This window comes from Grampus griseus (genome assembly GCF_964374135.1).
Source record: "Grampus griseus genome assembly, chromosome: 8".
Taxonomy (NCBI): domain Eukaryota; kingdom Metazoa; phylum Chordata; class Mammalia; order Artiodactyla; family Delphinidae; genus Grampus; species Grampus griseus.
In genome coordinates, this window is record NC_139002.1 from 103,826,807 (window position 1) to 103,846,520 (window position 19,714).

Genomic DNA, 19,714 nt, shown 5'->3' on the forward strand with positions numbered 1-19,714 from the left:
CTCATTCCCTGTACCCATTCCTAATGTCCCTCCGACGAAACTACCTGCAACCCATTTGTTCCCCCACCCCCCCGGACTCTTCATAAGCCCAGTCTCTATACCGTCCTCCGCTAGAGCTAGCCCGAAACTGACAGCCTTAGGTTACTCGGTATGCACCGCCCCAACCAGACCTCCCAGCCACAGGGCGGCGCTGTCCACCTTCCTCTCTCCCGCACAAAGAGGACCCCACCCCTCCACCCCCGCTCTCGAATCTGGGGTGGGAGGAAGGGGCGGGTCAAGGCCTGGGGCGGGCGGGGCGCGTCCGAAAGGCTCGTCCTGTCCCGGGGCGGCGGGAAGGCGAGAGGCGGTAGAGACTGTGCTTGGCACCGACCACTTAGAGTAGTACAGGGGCGGGGAGGGCAGCAGAAATCAGTCCTCTTGGTTAGTTCCCCGCATGGGACCACGTGATTGGAGAGGTCCCGCCCTCCTCCGCCGGAACCAGGTGTTCGAATCCCGTCTCCAGAACTAGCGGCATTTCAGTCCTGCCGGCGTGAGGGCTGGGGCTCACGCCCTGGGGCTCACGCCCTGGGGCTCATGGCAGCGCCGGTCCGCCTGGGCCGGAAACGACCGCTGCCCGTTTGCGCCAACCCGCTCTTCGTACGCTGGCTGACCGAGTGGCGGGACGAGGCAGCCAGCAGAGGGCGCCGCACGCAATTCGTGTTTCAGAAGGTGGGTTCTGGCCGGGCCTGATGGGGGACAGGTGCTGGCCGGGCCAGCCAGCCAGGTCCATCCTGACCCGGTACTGTACCCCTACTCCGCCAGGCACTGCGCTCCCTACGGCGGTACCCACTGCCCCTGCACAGCGGCAAGGAAGCTAAGATCCTACAGCACTTCGGAGACGGGCTCTGCCGGATGCTGGACCGGCGGCTGCAGCAGCACAAGGCATCAGGTGGTGAACGCTGGGAGCAGGGGTCTGTGGTCCCCTGAGCCTCCCTCAGATGCAGCTTCTGTAACCACCTGGGATACTTTGGCTTCAGGCTCCCTGCTCCTGTCCAAGTTGCTGTTTGACGTCGGGCTAGTGGTTGACTTTTTCAGAACCTCACCGCTCTCACCAACCACTTGAGCTGGCCGCGTCACAGACCATCCTACCTGCTGGATTCCAGGGTACAGGGTTGACTCTCTTCTACTCCCGCAGGTGACCACGCCCCATGTTCACCACCTGGAGCGAAGAGCCCAGCCCGGGAAAGGCCTGCCAAAGTCCAGGATCCTTACATGCCAGTGAGGAGAGGGCAGGGGGTAGAAGGGAAAGCGGGAGCACCAGGAGTAAGATTTTCTGGCTTGGGGGACTTAGCTGGGCTGGGTCCAAATCCCACCAGTGACACCTGGCTCTGGGCAAATGACTTATTCTGTCTGATGCTTAATTTTCTTATCTGTAGGTGTAGATAGTGAGTTATAATAGAGTCAGTTGAGAGAATTCCATGATCAAGCTATTTAGGGGGCCAAATCCAGTAAGTTATGGGATTTGCTGTTGAGTCTTCTTGTCTTACCTTCTCTGTCCTGTGCTAGAACTGAGGCTGGGCCAGGCCGATTACACCCCTACCCCACCCCCCACCCCCTGAAACTGTCCACCGTCGCATCCCAAGTTTGCAGGAGATCATACTATCACATGGCCTATTTTACAGATGCAGAAGCTAGAGAGGCAGCTGAGTAATTTGCTCAGGGCCGCTTAGTCTGCTGAGATAGAGCCTGAAGCTCAGCTTTGCCAGGGATTGCGTCCGCAACAGCTGGCTGGCTTTTGGCTTCAAAGGCCCCCTGTACCTTTCAGGGTCCAACCCAGCTCAAAGCAGGAGGCTCTGGCAAGTATTGGCCAGCTCGGCACTCGGGAGCTCGAGCAGTACTGCTGCTGCTGTACCGGGAACACCTGGTGAGCGCCTGACCAAATCGGGAGTCCGGGGAACTGAGGCCACGGGCCTGCGGCTCCTGGGGCAGGCTGCTCGGGCGCTGAACCTAAGTTGGTTACATTTCTGCCTTGGTTACAGAATCCTAGCAGCCACGGCTTCCTAACCAAGGATGAGCTGCTGCAGAGGTGTGCCCGGAAGGCTCCAAGGGTGAGCACTGAGAGGGGGAAGGAGGGAGCCAAGTGGCTCTGGATCTGACCCTGAGCCCACCACAGGCTGCCCTTCTTGGGAGCAAGCAGCGGGGTGAGACAAGGGGGTGGGCAGGTGGTAGCCCTGGGAGCTCTCTAAGGGTCTCCTCCCGTACGAACAGGTGGCCCCTGGAAGTGCTCGGCCCTGGCCAGCCCTCCGCTCCCTCCTCCACAGGAATCTCGTCCTCAGGACGCAGCAGCCAGCTAGGTGGGGAGAACGACGTGAGATGCAGGAGGCAGGGCCGGGGAGTAGGCGTGCCGTGCTGAGGTGGCCCTGCAGCCTGATGTGTACTTGTTGCCGACCAGAGGAGTGGCCCTGGGCAGGTCCAGAGGCAGCTGATCTGAGGGGCGAGAACGTGGCTAGCAGGAGGGGTGTTGGGCAGCCACTGGCCTTGTTTGTGAAGTGTCGCCAAGGCTGGTGAGACCAGCCTAGCTGGGGGCAGGCAGGGGCGCCCGCCAAGTATGAGTGAAGAAGGGAGATCTGTGTTCTCTTTTTCCACCCACCAGGTACTCACTGACCCCAGAGGGTCTGGAGCTGGCCCAGAAGCTGGCTGAGTCGGAGGGCCTGAGCTTGCTGAGTGTGGGCAGCGGGCCAGAGGAGCCCCCTGGGGAGGAGCCTGCGGTGCCAGGAGCGGCCTCAGCTGAGCTGTGAGGAGGGGGAGGGGGGAGAACAGGGGAGCAGGAATCGTCCCCAAAATGAGGCCAGGACCCCACCCTGTCTCCATCAGCTCCAGCTGAGCTGTGGCTGCCCCACCTCCTAGGGGTTAGAGGAGCAGCAGCCCGGGCCTTGCACACACCAACTTCCACCCCTTCTCCCCAGTAGTGGCGCCAGCGAAGGGAACGTCCAACAGCCACCGCTGGAGCTGGGGCCTGGAGAGTACAGGGTGCTGTTGTGCGTGGACGTTGGCGAGACCAAGGGGTGAGTGAGGTGGGGGGAGGTGAGGGAGAGGATGCGGCGAGGGCCCTGGCCTGCCCTCCCTCAGGCCTCCAACCGTGCAACTCCAGGGCGGGATCCAGGCCAGAGCTGCTCCGAGAGCTGCAGCGGCTGCACGTGACCCACACGGTGCGCAAGCTGCACGTCGGGGACTTCGTGTGGGTGGCCCAAGAGACCAGTCCCAGGGACCCGGGTAAGGGGTGTGGATGGGCAGGTGGGGGGCAGAGGCAGGGCCTGGAGGGTGAGGGGACGCGAGCCAACGGGACACTTCTTGGCCTCTCGGCAGCACGACCTGGAGAACTAGTCCTGGACCACATCGTGGAACGAAAGCGGCTGGACGACCTGTGCAGCAGCATCATCGACGGCCGCTTCCGGGAGCAAAAGGTTCCTTCACTGGCCTCGCCACCCTCCCTGCCCCGGGCCCACTCAGGGGCACTTCTGGGTGGTATCCAGGCAGAGCTCCCACACCTCCAGCCACACCCCCTCTAGAGCTGCTCCAGGGCAGCCCCGAGATCAGACTCCCCTCGGGCCCCTCCAGGCGCACAGTAGGTATGCAGGGTCTCTGGGCAGGGCAGAGGAGCATGTTAGGACCCCTAGGGTGTCCAGCCCCTGCAGCCGGGGTAAACAAGGCTCACCCCTCCAGGAGTGGAACCGCAGCAGCTATGTGTCAGTGCTGGCTGCTAGGCTGACCCCATAGGCCACGTATAGGCCAAGGGAAGCTTGAAGAATGGGCATCGCTCAGATGGTGGCAGGGCTTTCTGTGCAAGAGTAGCAGCGTGAGCAAAGGTGTGGAGGCCGCTCTGAGGCAGGTGGAGAAGCTAGGGAGGATGAGGAGGCGAACTGGTGGGACCAAGGTCTTGTGACGGTTTTGAGGGTGACTTGATGGACACCTAGCATATGAGCATCCAGGTTTTGACCCACCTCACCCTCCCCAACTGCCTGCCCAGTTCCGGCTGAAGCGCTGCGGCCTGGGCCGTCGAGTATACCTGGTGGAAGAGCATGGCTCAGTGCGTAACCTCAGCCTTCCCGAGGGCACGCTGCTGCAGGCTGTCACCAACACTCAGGTGAGCCGGGAGGGCAGGGCCAGGCTGGCAGGGACCCTGTGGTCTACGGCTCTGCTCGGGAGCCACTCTCTTTTCCTTGGATCCTCTTCTCCAGGTCATCGATGGCTTCTTTGTGAAACACACAGCAGATATTAAGGAGTCAGCAGCCTACCTGGCCCTGTTGACAAGGGGCCTGCAGAGACTCTACCAGGTGAGCAGGTGCGTCCATCCGGCACTGGCCCCTTACTTAGGTCGCGTGTTCCCTCAAGGAAGGCGAGGTGAGTGAGATCCCACTGAGGCCTGGGATGGGGCAAGGCCTGGCTGGGGGTTGTCCCCTAGAGCTCTGGCCTGGCCTCAGTTCCCTCTTCCCTCAGGGCCACACCCTCCACAGTCGCCCCTGGGGAACCCAAGGGGACCCTGAATCAAGGGCTGGGCCCTCCCCAAACCCTCTCTGCTCACTCCTCACCTTCAACGACTTCAACGCGGGAGCCATCAAGAACAAGGTACTGCCTCTGCCCAGCCCCTCCTTACGAGGTCCAGCCCTGGGCCGCTCCTCACATGGTCCTCCCCCGACCCCAGGCCCAGTCTGTGCGGGAGGTGTTTGCCAGGCAGCTGATGCAGGTGCGCGGAGTGAGCGGGGAGAAGGCGGCAGTCCTGGTAGATCAGTACAGCACCCCTGCCAGGTAGGCGGCCACAGAGCCCCTGTCCTCTGCCCCCGCCCACCCTGCGTGGACGTCAACTCAGCCAGTGCCTTGCGGGTGGTCTGGCTCTGTGAGGGCTGGACAGACCCAGCTGATACCTGAGGAGTTCATGGAGGTCCGGTGGTGAGGAAGGCAGTGCCAGCCAAGACCAGACAGAATCTCAGGCATTGGGAGGAGGGGGAGAGAGACATTCTACACTTAAGTCCCCTACATACGAACAAGTTCCATTCCAAGAGCACGTTCATGAGTCCGATTTGTTCGTAAGTCTAACAAAGTTAGCTTAAATACCCAACTAACACAGTCAGCTATATACCGCTGCTTTTACGCTTGCTTCTGGACATCCTGGGCTTGAAGTAAAGATACTGTACTACTGTACTCTATACAGTACTGTAGAGTAAAGCACACCCACCTGTAGAGGATGCACGTGAGTGAGCATGTACACCAGACACATGAACTAACTTACGTGATTGGACATGCGAACATATGTTCATATCTTTGAAAGTTCGCAACTTGAAGGTTCGTATGGAGGGGACTTCCTGTACCTGGTGCAGCAGAGGCTTCCTGGAGGAGTGGGCGGGCCATGAAGACTGGGCCAAGAACAGCCATACTTGGGAAACATTTGCAGGAGCATGAAAGGAGGGTGAGCAGGATGGAGCAGGGCCTTGAATGCCAGGTTCAGGAAGTGCAGCCATGGTCCTGACTCCTCTAACCCATGCCAACCTCTTCCGGCCCGCCTCCCGTGACACTGGCCTGAGCCACTCGGGATGGGCCAGCAGTCAGCCATTGCCAAAACTTAGAAACTCATACTCCCCACCCCACCCTCAGCCTGCTGGCCGCCTATGACGCCTGTGCCACGCCGAAGGAAAAGGAAATGCTGCTGAGCACCATCAAGTGCGGACCCCTGCAGAGGTGAGGGCAGGAGACAGAACCTGGAGAGAGTAGGTGGGGTGCAGTTACCCTCACCCAGGCCTGACCCTTACGTGCCTTTCTCTTCGTGCAGGAATCTGGGGCCAGCTCTGAGCAGGACCTTGTCACAGCTTTACTGCAGCCACGGCCCCCTGACCTGAGCTATGCCACAAGACAGAACCCCGCCCCCATCTTTCCAGGCTACGCAGCCTTTTAACCGGGATCTTTGGGCTACAATAAAAATCTTAAGTGTTTGCAGCTTTATGTGTTAGGAGGAGATGCCAGGCCCCAGGGGTCTTGTAAGATATCCAGGTAGGAACTGGGGAGACCATTGGGTCCAGTTTTTAAACTGAGCTCCTCAGGACCCGTGGGGTCCCCTGGCAGGGCACTGAGACTGCCAGGGAGATGAAGTCAGTGAGGCGTTGCAACTTTGAATCTAGTTTATGTCATCAGAGTTCTCTGATCAAATAAAGTTTCCTTTGAGAAGAAGTTCTGTAGCTAGGAAAAGAAAAGTTTATAAAGCGCTGACAGTCCAGTTGCCTCATTTTATGGATTGGAACACTGAGGCTCAGGGAGCTACTAGGATTTCTCCAAATTGATCGTTTGAGACCAAGCTAGGATGGAAACCCAGGGCTTCCTGGCACTGTCTAGAGCAGGATTGTTCGGGCCACTGCAGAGCAGCCAAGCCCACGTTTCTGGGCTGTGGCCTGGAGTCTGCAGCCTCATTACCTCTTCCCTCCTCAGGGTGATTCTGATGCCCATGGTATATAGGCCAGTTCCAGTCTTGGGGATGCAGCTCCCAGCTCCTGTCAATGGAGCCCTTCAGCCTGGACAGAGACACCCCCCGCCTTTAGGTGGACATGGCCCGCCTCCCATGAGCCTGCCCTTTCCCCACTCTGGGGTTCACTGCAGTGTGACCCACCCACCTCAGCCACCAGGACTCCTTCTTTCTCCCTTTATTGCCTTTCTCTCTCTACCCTTCACAACAGCGTCTTCCCTTTTTAGCAGAACACAGTCATCCCTGAGCCCCAGGCTCCTCGGCTACAGGGAACCTCCCCCTCCCTGAGAGCTCCCCCGCCCACTCCTCAGAAGGTGTAGGCCCCCACGAAGACGGTGAGTCTCAGTACAGAGCTGGCCCGGTAGCTCATGAGGGAGTTCATGGTGACCATCTCGAGGTCCAGCACGTACTCCCGGGGGCCTGTCACAGGGCGCGCGAGGACCAGCATGGCGCTGACATTGTTGATTTGCTGCGGGGTACAGTGGGTGGGGGGACATGTAGATCGCGTCAACCTACGCACCAGGACTCTACCCCGCCATCACCTCCCTGCCCTGAGTCTGGTATCCACGACCAGTTGGCTGTGAAGTGGAGAGAGCCCTGGTCAGCCTGGGACCCCAGGCGCTCATCCAGACCTGTGACTCCCTCGACATCTGCACCCGGGCTCCTGCCCTCAGAAACATCCCACTGGTGCTCTTCCCACCCTTTCCAGCTAGTTCTTCTTTTGTCTAACCATGGTCAACTGATTCAGGACCAGGTGTGAGACTCGGGAGCAGTGGGGCCTTTGGTGACCTGGAGCAGGCAGACTCCCCTTCAAAGCACTCAATTCCAGAAAGAGAAAACCAGCACTGGTACCAGACAAACCCTTAACACCCCTCTCACTGTGTCACATCCAGACCCTGCCCTCCTCCCACCTCCACCAGCAGAGAGCTGGATTCTCAGACCCCAGGCCCCTGTGCCAACCCCTGCTGCCTCTCTCTCCAAGATCCAGCTCCACTTGTTTGCCCTTCCCAGACTCTGCTGTGTCTGTTACCTCCAGCCTCTCATGCTAGTCCTTTGTTCTAAGGGTGAAGCAGTTGAAGCCAGATACGCAGACCAGCACAGGGACTCAAACCCCAGTGTCTGAGTGCCTTGCTAGAATTGTATTTAACAATCTGTAGTTTGTACCAAGGGAATTTATAACACTTCTACCTTGCTACAGAAATTCTGACCCCTGTGGGGAGGGACACAGAGAAGAGGCGGGGCATGGTGGCATAGTTGCGTCTCCCACTTAAGGTTTCCTGGAATTCAGTTTTGGATTATGCAAGTCAGTTGAGGGATGGGGTTAAGGGAAAGCCTTACCCTAATGTAGAAGTCTCCCTGCGAGTTTCCAGCACGGATCTGAAAAGCATTGTAGGCGCCAGGGTAGACGGAGGTCGCTTGGATTTGGAACACGTCGGCTGGTACGCTCCGCTCCGAGGTGATGCTCATGTAGCGGTGCACGATGGACGAGGGCTGCTCCCGGCACAGGGGGTTGGAAGCCGGACAGAGGCAGCGACTGGAGACCCCGAGATGGGAACACGAATGAGGTCATAGCCCATCCTCCAAATCTGGCCCACCCCCAGAATTAGAGATCCCAAAAGGATCCTCCCACTCCTGCTGTAACAACATGTGTGGTTTAGTTGGACTACAACTCCCATCGGCCCTCAGAGCACTCGGCAGCCCGAACAGGTGCCAGTCAGCCGCAGAGCCCTCTGGGAGTTGTAGTTTCTGCTATGGCCTGGTGTCGAGTTGACTCACTTGTCCGACACCTGGACATAGGGCTCCACGCAGCGGTTGGTGTCCACGCAGCGGTAGCCCCCGTGGAAGTTGACACACGTTTGGGCCTCAGAGCACTGGTGCGCACCCGACTCACACTCGTCAATGTCTGTGCCGGGGGAGAGGGGCTTGGAACCCGGATACCAGGCCACCAGCCCCTGACACCACCCTGCCCGCTGCACCGGGGCAACCTGTACCTTGGCACAGTCGCGTGGCCAGCAACTGGTAGCCCTGCGGGCAGTGGCAGGAGAAGCGGCCTGGCTCGTTGACACAGCGGTACTGGCAGAGGTAACTGGAGTAGCTGCACTCATCGATATCTGAGGGTGGAGGGGGAGGGGGGCGGGGCTGAGGACTGGGCTGCCACAGTCCTCCAGCTCAGCCCCACACATGCTCATCTCATCGACTGAGCCTGGCCCCAGGTTAGGCTCAGTGTAGAAAGAAGCAGAAGAGACAGGCCCTGCGGAACTCAGCAGCGGACAGAGGGTTCAAGAAAGAACTGCCCAGGGGACTTTCCTGGCGGTCCAGTGGTGAAGACTCCGCGCTTCCACTGCAGGGGGCATAGGTTCCATCCCTGGTCCGGGAACTAAGATCCCAGAAGCCACATGGCAAAAAAAAAAAAAAAAAAAAAGAAAGGACTGCCCAGCTCACAGATCTGTCTTTGCCCCAGGACTATAAGGTGATACTAAATGAGAGCACTGGGAATCTAGAGGTTTGGCTTTATATCCTACTGACTGAGTTTGGGGAACCTAAGTTTTCCTGTCAATAAAATCAATGGCTTAGACTGAGGAGCCCTCGAGGCATCCCAGCCTGCTCTGGGTTTCAGTACTTTGCCCAAATCCTGCAACCTACAATCCGCCCAATTACAGTCACCTCCTGCCAACTGCGAGCAGCAGAGGCAGGAGCCGGGTTTTCTCCTCTGTGCCCCTTATGCTGCGCGGCACCTAGCCAGGTACCAATGTGGCCTTCCTCGCCAGTAAAGCACAAAGCATAACAGAAACAGGGCACGTGGCCAGTTGACATGGAGTGAGATAGAGCCCTGGCCCCATTGGGCAAGTCACTCAATCTCTCTTCACTGAAATATTTTATCTTATTTTTTTTTTATCTTATTTTTTGTAATCCTCCCAACGAAACTTGAGGGAAGTATTATGTCAATTTGCAGAGAAGGAAAAACTGCTATTTATCTCACAGGATTGTTGGCAGGATTAAATAAGGCCAAATATGTAAGGAAAGCATACTGCACAGGGCAGTTTCTCAATAAATGCTAATTCACTTTAAAGCGTTGCTGCTTGGGACTTGAAAAAGTCTGTCGTCATTTTCTCACTTAATTCTCAAGACAACCTATTCTACAGAAGAATAAATGGACTCAGAGAGAAGAGTGACTTGCCCTGGTCCAGGATTCGCACGCACATCAGCCTGATTCCTAGGGAGGGGGGCACCTACATCTTCGTTCAGTCTCCCTACTGAGCTTTGGTGGGGATCTGACTGCTCCCCTCTGTGCCTTCCCCACCAGGTGGGCAGCTCTATAGGTGCCCAGCCACCAGCTGGGGTGGAGTACCAGGAGGCACATGGGTGCAGGATGGACGGGACGTGGAGGCATCAAGGGGAGGGCTGTGTGGCAGGAGGTGCAGCATGACACAGGGCCTGGGGGACCAGTGGAGGGACACGCGGCAGGGGTGGAGCTCTCACCACTGCAGGAGAAGCCATCCCGGTGCAGCTCATAGCCCTGGTGGCAGCGACACAGGAAGGTCCCATAGGAGTTGAAGCAGCGCTGCTCACACGGAGCCCCCATGTCACATTCGTTCACATCTGGGGGTGCCAGGAAGAGGAGGAGGGGTGAAAGCCGAGGAGCAGCCCAGAGCCCCCGCTGCCCCTGGGCTGGTCAGGAAGGGAGCTCCCCCCACACACACCACCCTGCGCAGGACCCAGGAGCCTGGCCCAGCCCGGCCTCACCCACGCAGGAGCGGTTGTTGGGCCCCAGCTGGAAGCCCGGCTCGCACTGGCATCGAAAGGAACCAGGCAAGTTCACGCAGCGGTGCTGGCAGTAGCGGTAGCGGCACTCATCTATATCTGGGATGGAGGCAGGGGAAGGACAGCAGAGGGCAAATGTCAGGTGTGGCCCAGGCCAGCTGGGACTCATCACCCGTAGTCTTGCTTGTGTCTGGGCTGGGTCAGATCAGCCAGGACTCACACATACATGCACACAGTCCTGTGTCTGGGGACAGTAAGGCAGAGGTGGCAGGGGACTGGGGTGAAACCTGGGGGTGCGTTGGAATGGGGATCAGGTGCTAGAGTGAGAGCCAGGTCATGGGCAAGAGCAGGGACCAGAAAGGCCGCTCCCCAGACTCACCCACACACTCGGGCCCGATCTTGCGGTAGCCGTCGGGGCAAGTACACTGGTAGGAGCCAGGCAGGTTATGGCACTCCTGGCTGGGGCGGCAGTCGTGCAGGGCCTGGGCACACTCGTCCACGTCTGCAGGAGACACCACTCAGCCCCCGCCTGGCAGCCCATGCACCACCCGACACGACAGACACCTCAGTATGGGAGCACACAGGTCAGGTACCACTTACATGGATGTGTGGGTGACTGATGCACCCACAACAGGAACACGTGGACCCGCCCAACAGCACAAATAAGAGTTTACCAGCTTGGAGCCAATGAGAACGGCACCCCTACGCTGGGAGACCTCATGCCAGGGAAGCATAGGATAAGGCCCTGCCCATACTCCCAGGAGCACAGATTCCAGGGCCTTCCTCCAAGGCCCGAGGCACCCACGGGTGGGGTGCAGACCAGGAAGGGGCAGGGGCAGAGGCTGAGAGGCAGAGCTCTTGCAGTACGTCTGCAGCAGTCAAGGCGAGGGTCCCAGAGGCTGGCTGGGCAGTGTAACAGGAGCTGGGGCCCCCTGCAGCAGGCCCCACGCAAAGTGAGGGTCTGGACAAGGGTCTGGATGTTATCCTAGTGGCCCTGAGGAGGCTCTTGAGCAAGGGAGGAACATGAGGTGTAAGTTTTTAAGATGCAGTGAGAGACGCTCGGTAGAAGGGTTGGAAGCCTCAGTGCCAGGGTGACCCTTACTCACCCGTGCAGCTCTCTTGCTCATCGGGCTCATAGCCCGGGAGGCAGGGGTTGGGGTGCTCAGCAGGGGGCACTGGTGGTGGTGGTCCCTCGCCATGCAGGTCACTGATGACAGCAGCAGAGCGGGGCAGGCACAAGTAGCCCCCATAGTGGTTGATACATTTCATTTCCCCCTTGCAGGCCTCCGGGATGGTCAGGCACTCATTGACATCTGCGGAGAGGGGCCTGCTGGGCACAGCCAGTCTCCTGGGCCGGCCGTGGAGGGGGTGGGAGGCAGGAGCCCATCTCAGCCTTCTCTAAGCTGAGTGACCCGGGCAGGGCCTTCCCTCTCTACTCAAGAAGCTAAGGCTGCCTGCCCAGGACCCCTTCCCAGGGCCTGCCAGGGCTGATGGTGGAGCAGTTGTTCCTATAGTCACCCCCATTTTCTTGCCCCCAAGAGGGTCTCTGTCCCTCCCCAAAGCCCTGGCCCTGACTCAGCCTAACAGTGATGTGCAGGCCTCCTTACCCACCCCCGCAGGCACTGCTCTCCTGGAGCCGTGATGGGACAAAGCTGGATAGGACAGTGATTAGAGGAGGTATCCAGGACAGCGCCCTGTTGCTCTCTAGACTCCTGAGGGGGTGGGGAGGGGGGCAGGCAGGGTGTCCTGGGTTTCTCTGAGAGGGAGGGGCCTGGATGGTTTCTCCACCCCTAGCCGAGCTGGCCCCCTGAGAACCAGAGCTGGCCACGGCCAGGCAGAGCTGGGCAGGAGACAGAGCAGCTCTTGGAGGTTGGGTTGCAATCCCCTTCCCGGTTCTCGGGGGTGAGTCAGTCCCCCAAGCATCCTCACCCCGGCAGTGCTGGCTGTCAGGGTCCCACTCATAGCCGTCTGTGCATTCCTACAAGGGGACCAGACGTGGTCAGTGGTCACTCCTGGCCCCCTCTAGCTGACCAGGCCAAGACCAGGGCCCAAGCCTGGCCACCCTCCCCGCCTGCTCCAAACAATGGCCCCAGCTGCTCCACCAACCAGTGGAGGGGAGAATCTTCCCCAGCAGCAGCCACCCCAGGATCCTGGTCTCTGTGTCCCTGCCCTGCTCAGCCCAGCCCAGGCCAGTGACCCCACTGTCCCCACCGTGTAGCTGTCGGGCTCTTCGGAATCCTGGGGAGACGCTGCCCCCAACAGCAACAGCAGCAGCGCCCAGAGCAGTAGAGACGCGGGGAGGCAGGAGGCGAAAGGGAGCATCCTGGGGCTGGGGGATGGTGGGCGGGGGTCAGGGCGCCTCTGCCGCAGCAGCCTGCATTCCCGGTACCAGGACTCAGAGCCGTGGCCCCGGTCGCCTCCTGCCCGGAACCGTGCTTGGGGCACCGGAGCCTCCCAAGGCCGAGGGCCGACTCCTCACGCAGGCCGGGGTTCAGGGCCCACCCGCCCGGGGCCGCCCCGCCCCCGCCCGGTCCCCCAGCGGCTCCGGCCGAGGAGCGCGGGCCTCTCGGCTCCTTGCTGACGCGACTCGGCCGAGACTCTGGCTCGCGCCCTCCCCCCATGGACGGCCACTCACTTGGGCCCGCGACGGCCCCGCGGCCCGCGGCTCCGGCGGCTCGGCTGGCTTCGGCACTGCCTGCGGCAGACGGACAGGCGGACGGCGCAGCTCCCTGGACGCGCGGCCCCAGGAAGCGCCCCCCGCCCGCCCGCCCGCCCGCCGCGGCGCGGCCCACCCCGGCGCCTCCGCCCGCCCCTCAGCGGATTCCTGAGCCCGCGCCAGGGGGAGGGACCCCGACCCCCCACTTCTCCGCCCCCAGCCGGCCGCAGGCCCCCACCCGGTCCCCCGCGGCGCCTCCCGGAGCCGCCTCCCGGCGCCGGGCCAGGGTCCCCTAGCGCCCGATCCTGGGGGCATTGGCCCTGATGCCAGGCCCCCGACTCACTTAGGAGCCCCCACGCTTTCACTTTGCGCACCCCAAAATGTCATCCTGCGCACCTAGACCCTACCTAATCTGCGCCCCCAGAATTCCTGTGCACTTAAGGCCGGGGCCCACAGACTCTTTCTGCGCCTCCCAGAATGTCATCCTGGGGACCTAGACCCCACCTAATTCTGGGACTTCCAGATCCCCACTCTGCAGCCTCCAGAATGTTATTCTGTGCACTTGGACAGTCACTCTGGAAATACCAGAACTTCGTCCAGGGTCACCAGACCCTCGCCCTAAGAAAAGACGCTCCCAGGTCCAGAACTGTCCATCTCGGTCCCTTCTCCTCTCCATCCCCAGGGCTGTCTTCAGCCAGGCGGTCCCTTCACTCCAGAACGGCCTCCTGCGAGCCCGAGCCCTCAGTCCGAGAGTCTACCTCAGTTTGGGTCGGGGGCGGCAGTTCACTTCTGGCTCAGAATGAATGGAAGCCCCTGAGAAGGCGGGCAGGGCCGAACTCGGGCGTGCAGGACGCCAGGGTCCGGTGCCATCGCCTTCCTGGCCATCCTCCCACCAGCGTCCCCCGACCCCACACACACACCCCGCCCCCAGTCCCCGGGTTTCTGCATCCTCTCCCAAGTAGAGGGAGAGCCCTAAGGGGAGGAGTTTGGGCGGAGCTGGCTCCCAGGAAGGGGTTGGGGTCTTGCCCTGGCCACGTCTCAGGGCGGGGCCAGACGGGAAAGGGCTGCGTGTCTAGGGGTCCCCTGCCTGGAGGCAGACAGGGTGTGGGAACTGCCGAGCCCTCGGTTCCCTTTCCCACCCCTGTTTATCTTCACTATCGCCCCGCCGGGGGAGAGGAGAGGACTTAACGGTGGGTCCTGGGGTGAGCCTTCCGGGTGCAGTGTGAACTGGAGAGCACCTCGCCACCCCCAAATCCTTCCCAGCACCATCCCCCAACGTGCGGGGAAGGAGCCTAAAAATAATAGTTCTTTAAAACCAAAAATACAGACAGTAACAAGTGCTGGCGAGGAGATGGAGAAATTGGAACACTCATACACTGTGGGTGGGAATGTAAGATGGGGCAGCCACTGTGGAAAACAGTCTGGCAGGTCCTCAGAAATGTTACCACGTGACCCAGCGATTTCACGCCTAGGTATATACCCAGGGGGATTGAAAACACAATCCACACACACACACACGAAATCTGTACAGTGTTCATAGCAACACTATTCATAAGAACCAAAATATAGAACCAATCTAATGTTCATCAATTGATGAAAGGATAAGCAAAAAATGGTAACACGGTGGAATGTTATTCAGCCATAAAAAGGAATGAAGTACTGATATATGCTACAACATGGATGAATCTTGAAAATAGTACACTAGTTGAAAGAAGCCAGACACAAAAGGCCACATATTCCACTTACTTATAGGACACACCCAGAATAGGCAAATCTGAAAGACAAACTAGATGAGTGTTTGCCAGGGGAAGGGGAATGGGGAAATGACTTCTAATGGGTCTGGGGTTTCTTTTCGGGTGATGAAAATGCTCTGATATTAGACAGTGGTGATGGTTGCACCATTATGCAAATACGTGAAAAACCGCTGAATTGTACACTTATAAATGGTGAATTTTATGGTATGTGAATTATACCTCAATAAAGCTGTTATGTGAACCTCCAGCTCTGAGGGCTGACATGGGGCTTTAGCCATAGGTCACACACAGCCAGAACCAGCTTGGGACACATGCCTGGGATCTAGAATCATGAAGCCAGGTACCCCTCTGTGGATGGTCTGTCTACTGTATTTTAATAAAGGCAGCATCACTCTTTTTTCCAAATAGAGGAGTCCCTTGGCTTACTATCCGGGGTGTGTGGGGGGGGCGGGGGCTGGGTGCAGCAAAACAGGATCTCACAGCTTTGGGAAGATTCCTAATGAATGAAGAAAAGAGGTGGTGAGCTCATGAGTGGATAGATCCCTTCCCGTCGCTCCAATCCTCATGGAACCCCGAGAAAGCCAGGTTTTTTCTCACCCATCTCTGGTATTGGGTGCTGGTTGCCAGCCTGGAGGCCCATATGGGAGCTCCCTAGCCCAAGGACCCACTTAAAACCAAGGCAGAAGCAACAGGTGTGAACACCCCTGCCCAGCCCTTAGCCTCTGGCCTTACTCTGTCTGAGATGCCAACCCTGCTATCTTTCCGCCCCCTCAGGCCCACCCACACCCCTCATCCCCATCCCCAGACTGTAATAGGAATGAAGAACAGAAGGAGGTAGTAGATGCCACTTGCTGTCCCCCGGACCCTGAACTTTTCTATTTAAAACCCATGACGACCAATCGCTCAGTCAACAAATCCCCACTGAGCCAGCTCTGTGCCCAGCCCCTTCCTGGGTGCTGAGGACACAAGCAAGGCAGATACCTCCGGTGCGGTTGGGACGCAGACGCCCAGTAGGCACAGGCACAGCAGGGGCTCAAGCAGCTGCAGGTTACACCACAGGATGGGTGAGCTGCTTGGAGGTGACTTCTGAGCCGACTGAGCTTTGTAATAGGATGAACAAGAATGCTCTCCGGGGGCCACTGACCACCGTCCATCCCCCCAGTCATCAGGGCCTGTGGCTTCCATAGCCCCCTGTTTCCCGCTCAAGGCACTGATGGCCTTACATTGTCACTGCCCACTTAGGATCTGTCTCCTCCTGTCCCCTTAAGGACAGATCCATCTCCATATCCCTAGAATCGCCCAGAACAGCATGGGCAGAGAGCCTCTGTTGAATAAACGGGTGGAGCGGGGTACAGGAAGGCAGGGGGCCATGTAGGGACAAAAGCCTGAAGGCCTCTTGTGCTCGGGGGTCCTCCTCCCCCTCGCAGCCTGGTTTCCCCTTTGTGGTTTCTCCAGCTCCACCCTCTCAGCCCCTCCACCTTGGTCGCATAGCTTCCTGCCGCTGACACTCTGGTCTGCGGCGTCATGTCACTAACTGTCCATCTCTCCTGTCTCCTGGCCCTGTTGGTGGCAGGCCTGGCCCAAGGCATCAAGAGCTCCCTCAGGGGCCAGGTAAGCGTCCCCAGCCTGCTCCCCATGCCTGGGGCTCACCCCCTCAGAAACAGTGCTTTGCTCCTACTTCTCAGAGGGAGCAACTGAGGCTGGAGAGGTGATTGACGCGTCCAGGCCCACACAGGGAGAAGAGGGGGTGAACCGGCTGCTCCCCTAACCCAGTCCTGGCACATCTGGGAGCTGAGGTGGGGTCCCAGCAATGACTCCTCACCTCTCCGCCTCCCCACTGCCCTTGGTTATTTTTCCAGGACCCAGGTCCCCAGCCTCTGGAGCTGAAAGAGGTCTTCACGTTGTTCCAGATCCAGTACAACCGGAGTTACTCACACCCAGCAGGTATCATGGGGCGCAAATGTCTCCGGTCCAACCCCCCTTCTCCCATTTAAGAGACAAGGAAATCAAGCCACAGGGTGGGGAATGTGTTTGGCCAAAGCCACTCAGCAGGACAGTGACAGGGCTGGGGGTGTACTCCCTGGTTTCCCAAATGCACAAGTGGGGACAGGATCATCCTTGGCTACGAACCTGGAGGGAGGCGGCAGCTGTTGGGGGTCTGACTGGTCCAAGAGGATCCTTCACCTCCAGAGCCACTTTCCTGTGACTGCAGGCAGCAGGCAGGAGGCCGCCATCTAGTCATGAGTTCATTCAGCAAACACCCAAGGATACCCATTTTGTCCCCAAGCTGGGGGCTCCCTCTCCAACCCCAGGAGTTGCCAGCCCTGCCCCTGCCCTCTGGATCTCATCTCCCATAGGGGGATGGTCTGTGAGCACCTTTCAGCCCAGACTTCCTGTGCCATGGACCTGTACCCCACCCTCCCCCGCCTCGTTCCAGCCACAGACTTGCGGTCACAGATGTGAAGTACAGAGAGCGATGACCTGGCAGGATGCCGATCTCTAACCATCCACTTTTCCCCTGAGTCACTCTGCCTTCCGACCCTTTACTTGGCTTCTCCCCCAGGTGGGCGGAGATACCCCTCTTCTGGCTTCCTAGGAAAACCCAACCCTAGGGGCGCTGGGGAGCCACTTCCTTGGCCCAGGTGTCTGTAGCAGGGCCTGCAAGGACCACGGGAAACAGAGCCAGTGCTCACCTGGGCGAGTGTGGATGAGAAGCCAAGCCAGTGACCACTTCCTACCCCTGGGGGCTTGGAAGCCAGCCTAGGACAACCTCCTTTTGGTCTAGAGCATGCTCGCCGCCTGGACATCTTTGCCCAAACCTGGCCAAGGCTCAGCAGCTGCAAGAGGAGGACTTGGGCACAGCTGAGTTTGGGGTGACTCCATTCAGTGACCTCACAGGTACCGGGACCCCCTCCTGGCCCCTAGGTGGTAGGTGGGGAAGCAGAACCTTCTCCAGGGATACTAGCAGATGGACAAGGCAGGTTTTTGGCTTTTGTTTCCCAGAGGGACTCTGAGGACCAGAGGCCTGGGTGCTTGGCCCAAATCAGAGATCAGGGGCAGGAACTCCGGAGGCCGGGGTCGCAACCCAGCTCAGGGGGAGGCAGCAGGTGCAGGGGAGTGCACCCCAGCAAGGAACCTGGCCTCTCTCTAGGCCTCAGTACCCTTGCCTTTCTGTCTCCCAGGGTATTAGGGGGACTCAGATGGCTGAGGATGTGGATGGCTGAAGTGAGAGGCAGACTGTGGGGGAGAGGGGGTAAAAACTGCAAAACTTGGGGGCCCCATCTGTCTCCCAGAGGAGGAGTTTGGCCAGCTTTATGGGCATCAGAGGGTGGCTGGAGAGGCCCCCAGTGTGAGCCAAAAGGTAGGGTCTGAAGAGTGGGGGCAGTCAGTGCCCCCGACCTGTGACTGGCGGAAGAAGGCTGGCATCATCTCACCCATCAGGAATCAGGTATCTGCCCCCATGCGGCCTGGCCCAATCCAGCCCTGGTGGCGGGAGGGGGAGGGGAGGGGCAAGGCCTGCATTCCCTACCCCCACCCCCATCCTTCTACCACTAGCAAAACTGCAACTGTTGCTGGGCCATGGCAGCAGCGGGCAACATCGAGGCCCTGTGGGCCATCAAAACCGATCAATCTCTGGAAGTCTCTGTGCAAGGTATGGCTGGGGGAGGGGACCTGTGTGACTGAGGCGGGGGTGCCTGAGGCCCGGGCACCCACACTGTCCCTGCTTGCACCAGAGCTGCTCGACTGTGACCGCTGTGGGAATGGCTGCAAGGGCGGTTTCGTCTGGGATGCGTTCATAACTGTCCTCAACATCAGTGAGTGCCTGTCTCTCGGGGCAGCTGTGTGTGTGTGTGTGTGTGTGTGTGTGTGTGTCGGGGGGGTGGGGGGTGGGATGTTCCGGAGCTGAGCCGAGTCTCCTCCGGGGCCTTGCTCATGTCCAGGTGGCCTGGCCAGTGATAAGGACTACCCATTCATGGGGAACAGCAAACCCCACAGATGCCAGGCTAAGAAGCACAAGAAGGTGGCCTGGATCCAGGATTTCATCATGCTGCAGCCCTGCGAGCAGAGTACGGGCAGGATGGAGACACATGGGCGGGCCCAGGGGGGAGAATGACAGGGACAGACAGACCAGGACAGACAGGGCTACAGACAGAGATGGAGGGATTTGGGGGCGGGGGGTTGGGCGTGGGAAAGAGAAAGAGATAGAGACACCCATGAGCCGAGAGCAGGGGGCACAGGACAGGCAGGGCCTGACGGCACATTCCACCCCCAGGCATCGCCAAGTACCTGGCCACCCAAGGCCCCATCACTGTGACCATCAACATGAAGCTACTGCAGGTGGGATAAGGTAGGGAACTGGGGGGAGGGGTATATAGGGGAGGTAGCCCCCGACTCAGCCTCTCTGCCCCTGCAGCAATACCAGAAGGGTGTGATCAAGGCCACATCTACCACCTGTGACCCCCAGCTTGTGGATCATTCTGTCCTGCTGGTGGGTTTTGGTAAAAGCAAGTCGGTGGAGGGGAGGCAGGCAGAGGCAATCTCATCCCGGTCTCCTCCTCATCCTCGCTACTCCATCCCATACTGGATCCTGAAGAACTCCTGGGGGGCCAACTGGGGTGAGGAGGTGAGTGTGATCTACTGGGGGCGGGAGGACAGGGCCGGACAGACCTCTCCCCGCCGACTGGCCCTGATGTCCCCTAACTTCCTAGGGCTATTTCCGGCTGCACCGAGGGAGTAATACCTGCGGCATCACCAAGTACCCGCTCACTGCCAGACTGGACAAACCCGTTAAGAAGCACCAAGTCTCCTGCCCTCCCTGAGCCCACCTGGCTGCCGCCCAGCTCTCTCCTGCTGTGCCAGCTACCTCCCTGCCCACCCCACCCCAAGGCTTTTGCCTATCCTCCCAGTGTTTCTGCTACGGATTGAATAAACCTAGACAAGACCCCTGTCTTCGGAGTGGACTCAGCTGGGGTGGGGAAATAGATGGGGAGTACATAGATAACATTCTCTGACATGTCCTAGTCCCTGCGGGGCCAACGGACACATACATCCTTA

At 59.3% G+C, this 19,714-nt stretch overlaps 3 protein-coding genes across 8 annotated transcripts; 2 read left to right on the plus strand and 1 right to left on the minus strand.

Annotated features, from left to right (window-relative positions):
• The first annotated feature begins 293 nt into the window (after positions 1 to 293).
• MUS81 (MUS81 structure-specific endonuclease subunit) lies at positions 294 to 5,941 on the plus strand. Of its 5 annotated transcripts, none has more exons than XM_082661136.1 (16): positions 294 to 708; positions 802 to 928; positions 1,175 to 1,257; positions 1,805 to 1,903; positions 2,019 to 2,087; positions 2,248 to 2,333; positions 2,633 to 2,773; positions 2,946 to 3,044; positions 3,131 to 3,252; positions 3,346 to 3,443; positions 4,007 to 4,123; positions 4,218 to 4,313; positions 4,477 to 4,605; positions 4,682 to 4,785; positions 5,629 to 5,712; positions 5,804 to 5,941. In XM_082661136.1, exons 1-16 carry the CDS (start codon positions 574 to 576, stop codon positions 5,868 to 5,870), a joined length of 1,656 nt encoding a protein of 551 aa, XP_082517262.1. In that variant the 5' UTR covers positions 294 to 573; the 3' UTR covers positions 5,871 to 5,941. The 5 variants fall into 5 exon arrangements, 4 of the variants coding, with proteins under 4 accessions (XP_082517262.1, XP_082517263.1, XP_082517261.1 ...); XM_082661137.1 differs by having other exon boundaries at positions 2,949 to 3,044; XR_014297136.1 differs by lacking the exon at positions 5,804 to 5,941 and having other exon boundaries at positions 4,218 to 4,380; positions 4,461 to 4,605.
• Positions 5,942 to 6,205: 264 nt separating this feature from the next.
• Positions 6,206 to 13,013, minus strand: EFEMP2 (EGF containing fibulin extracellular matrix protein 2). 2 transcript variants are annotated; one of them, XM_082661222.1, is made up of 11 exons: positions 12,885 to 13,013; positions 12,461 to 12,578; positions 12,179 to 12,227; positions 11,356 to 11,562; positions 10,629 to 10,751; positions 10,232 to 10,348; positions 9,968 to 10,087; positions 8,479 to 8,598; positions 8,264 to 8,390; positions 7,826 to 8,021; positions 6,206 to 6,956 (listed from the first exon to the last, which is right to left on the minus strand). In XM_082661222.1, the coding sequence occupies exons 2-11, from the start codon at positions 12,569 to 12,571 to the stop codon at positions 6,795 to 6,797; spliced, it is 1,332 nt and encodes a 443-aa protein (XP_082517348.1). In that variant the 5' UTR covers positions 12,572 to 12,578; positions 12,885 to 13,013; the 3' UTR covers positions 6,206 to 6,794. The 2 variants fall into 2 exon arrangements, with proteins under 2 accessions (XP_082517348.1, XP_082517349.1); XM_082661223.1 differs by having other exon boundaries at positions 6,817 to 6,956; positions 8,275 to 8,390.
• A 3,170-nt stretch (positions 13,014 to 16,183) lies between these two features.
• Positions 16,184 to 19,560, plus strand: CTSW (cathepsin W; the record flags this gene model as incomplete). The annotated part of the gene is given in 11 exon segments (XM_082661283.1): positions 16,184 to 16,270; positions 16,519 to 16,603; positions 17,445 to 17,471; positions 17,474 to 17,557; positions 17,953 to 18,107; positions 18,215 to 18,311; positions 18,394 to 18,474; positions 18,601 to 18,726; positions 18,933 to 18,997; positions 19,074 to 19,283; positions 19,369 to 19,560. Coding segments are annotated over 11 exon segments (1,128 nt in total). The 3' UTR covers positions 19,480 to 19,560.
• Positions 19,561 to 19,714: the final 154 nt, after the last annotated feature.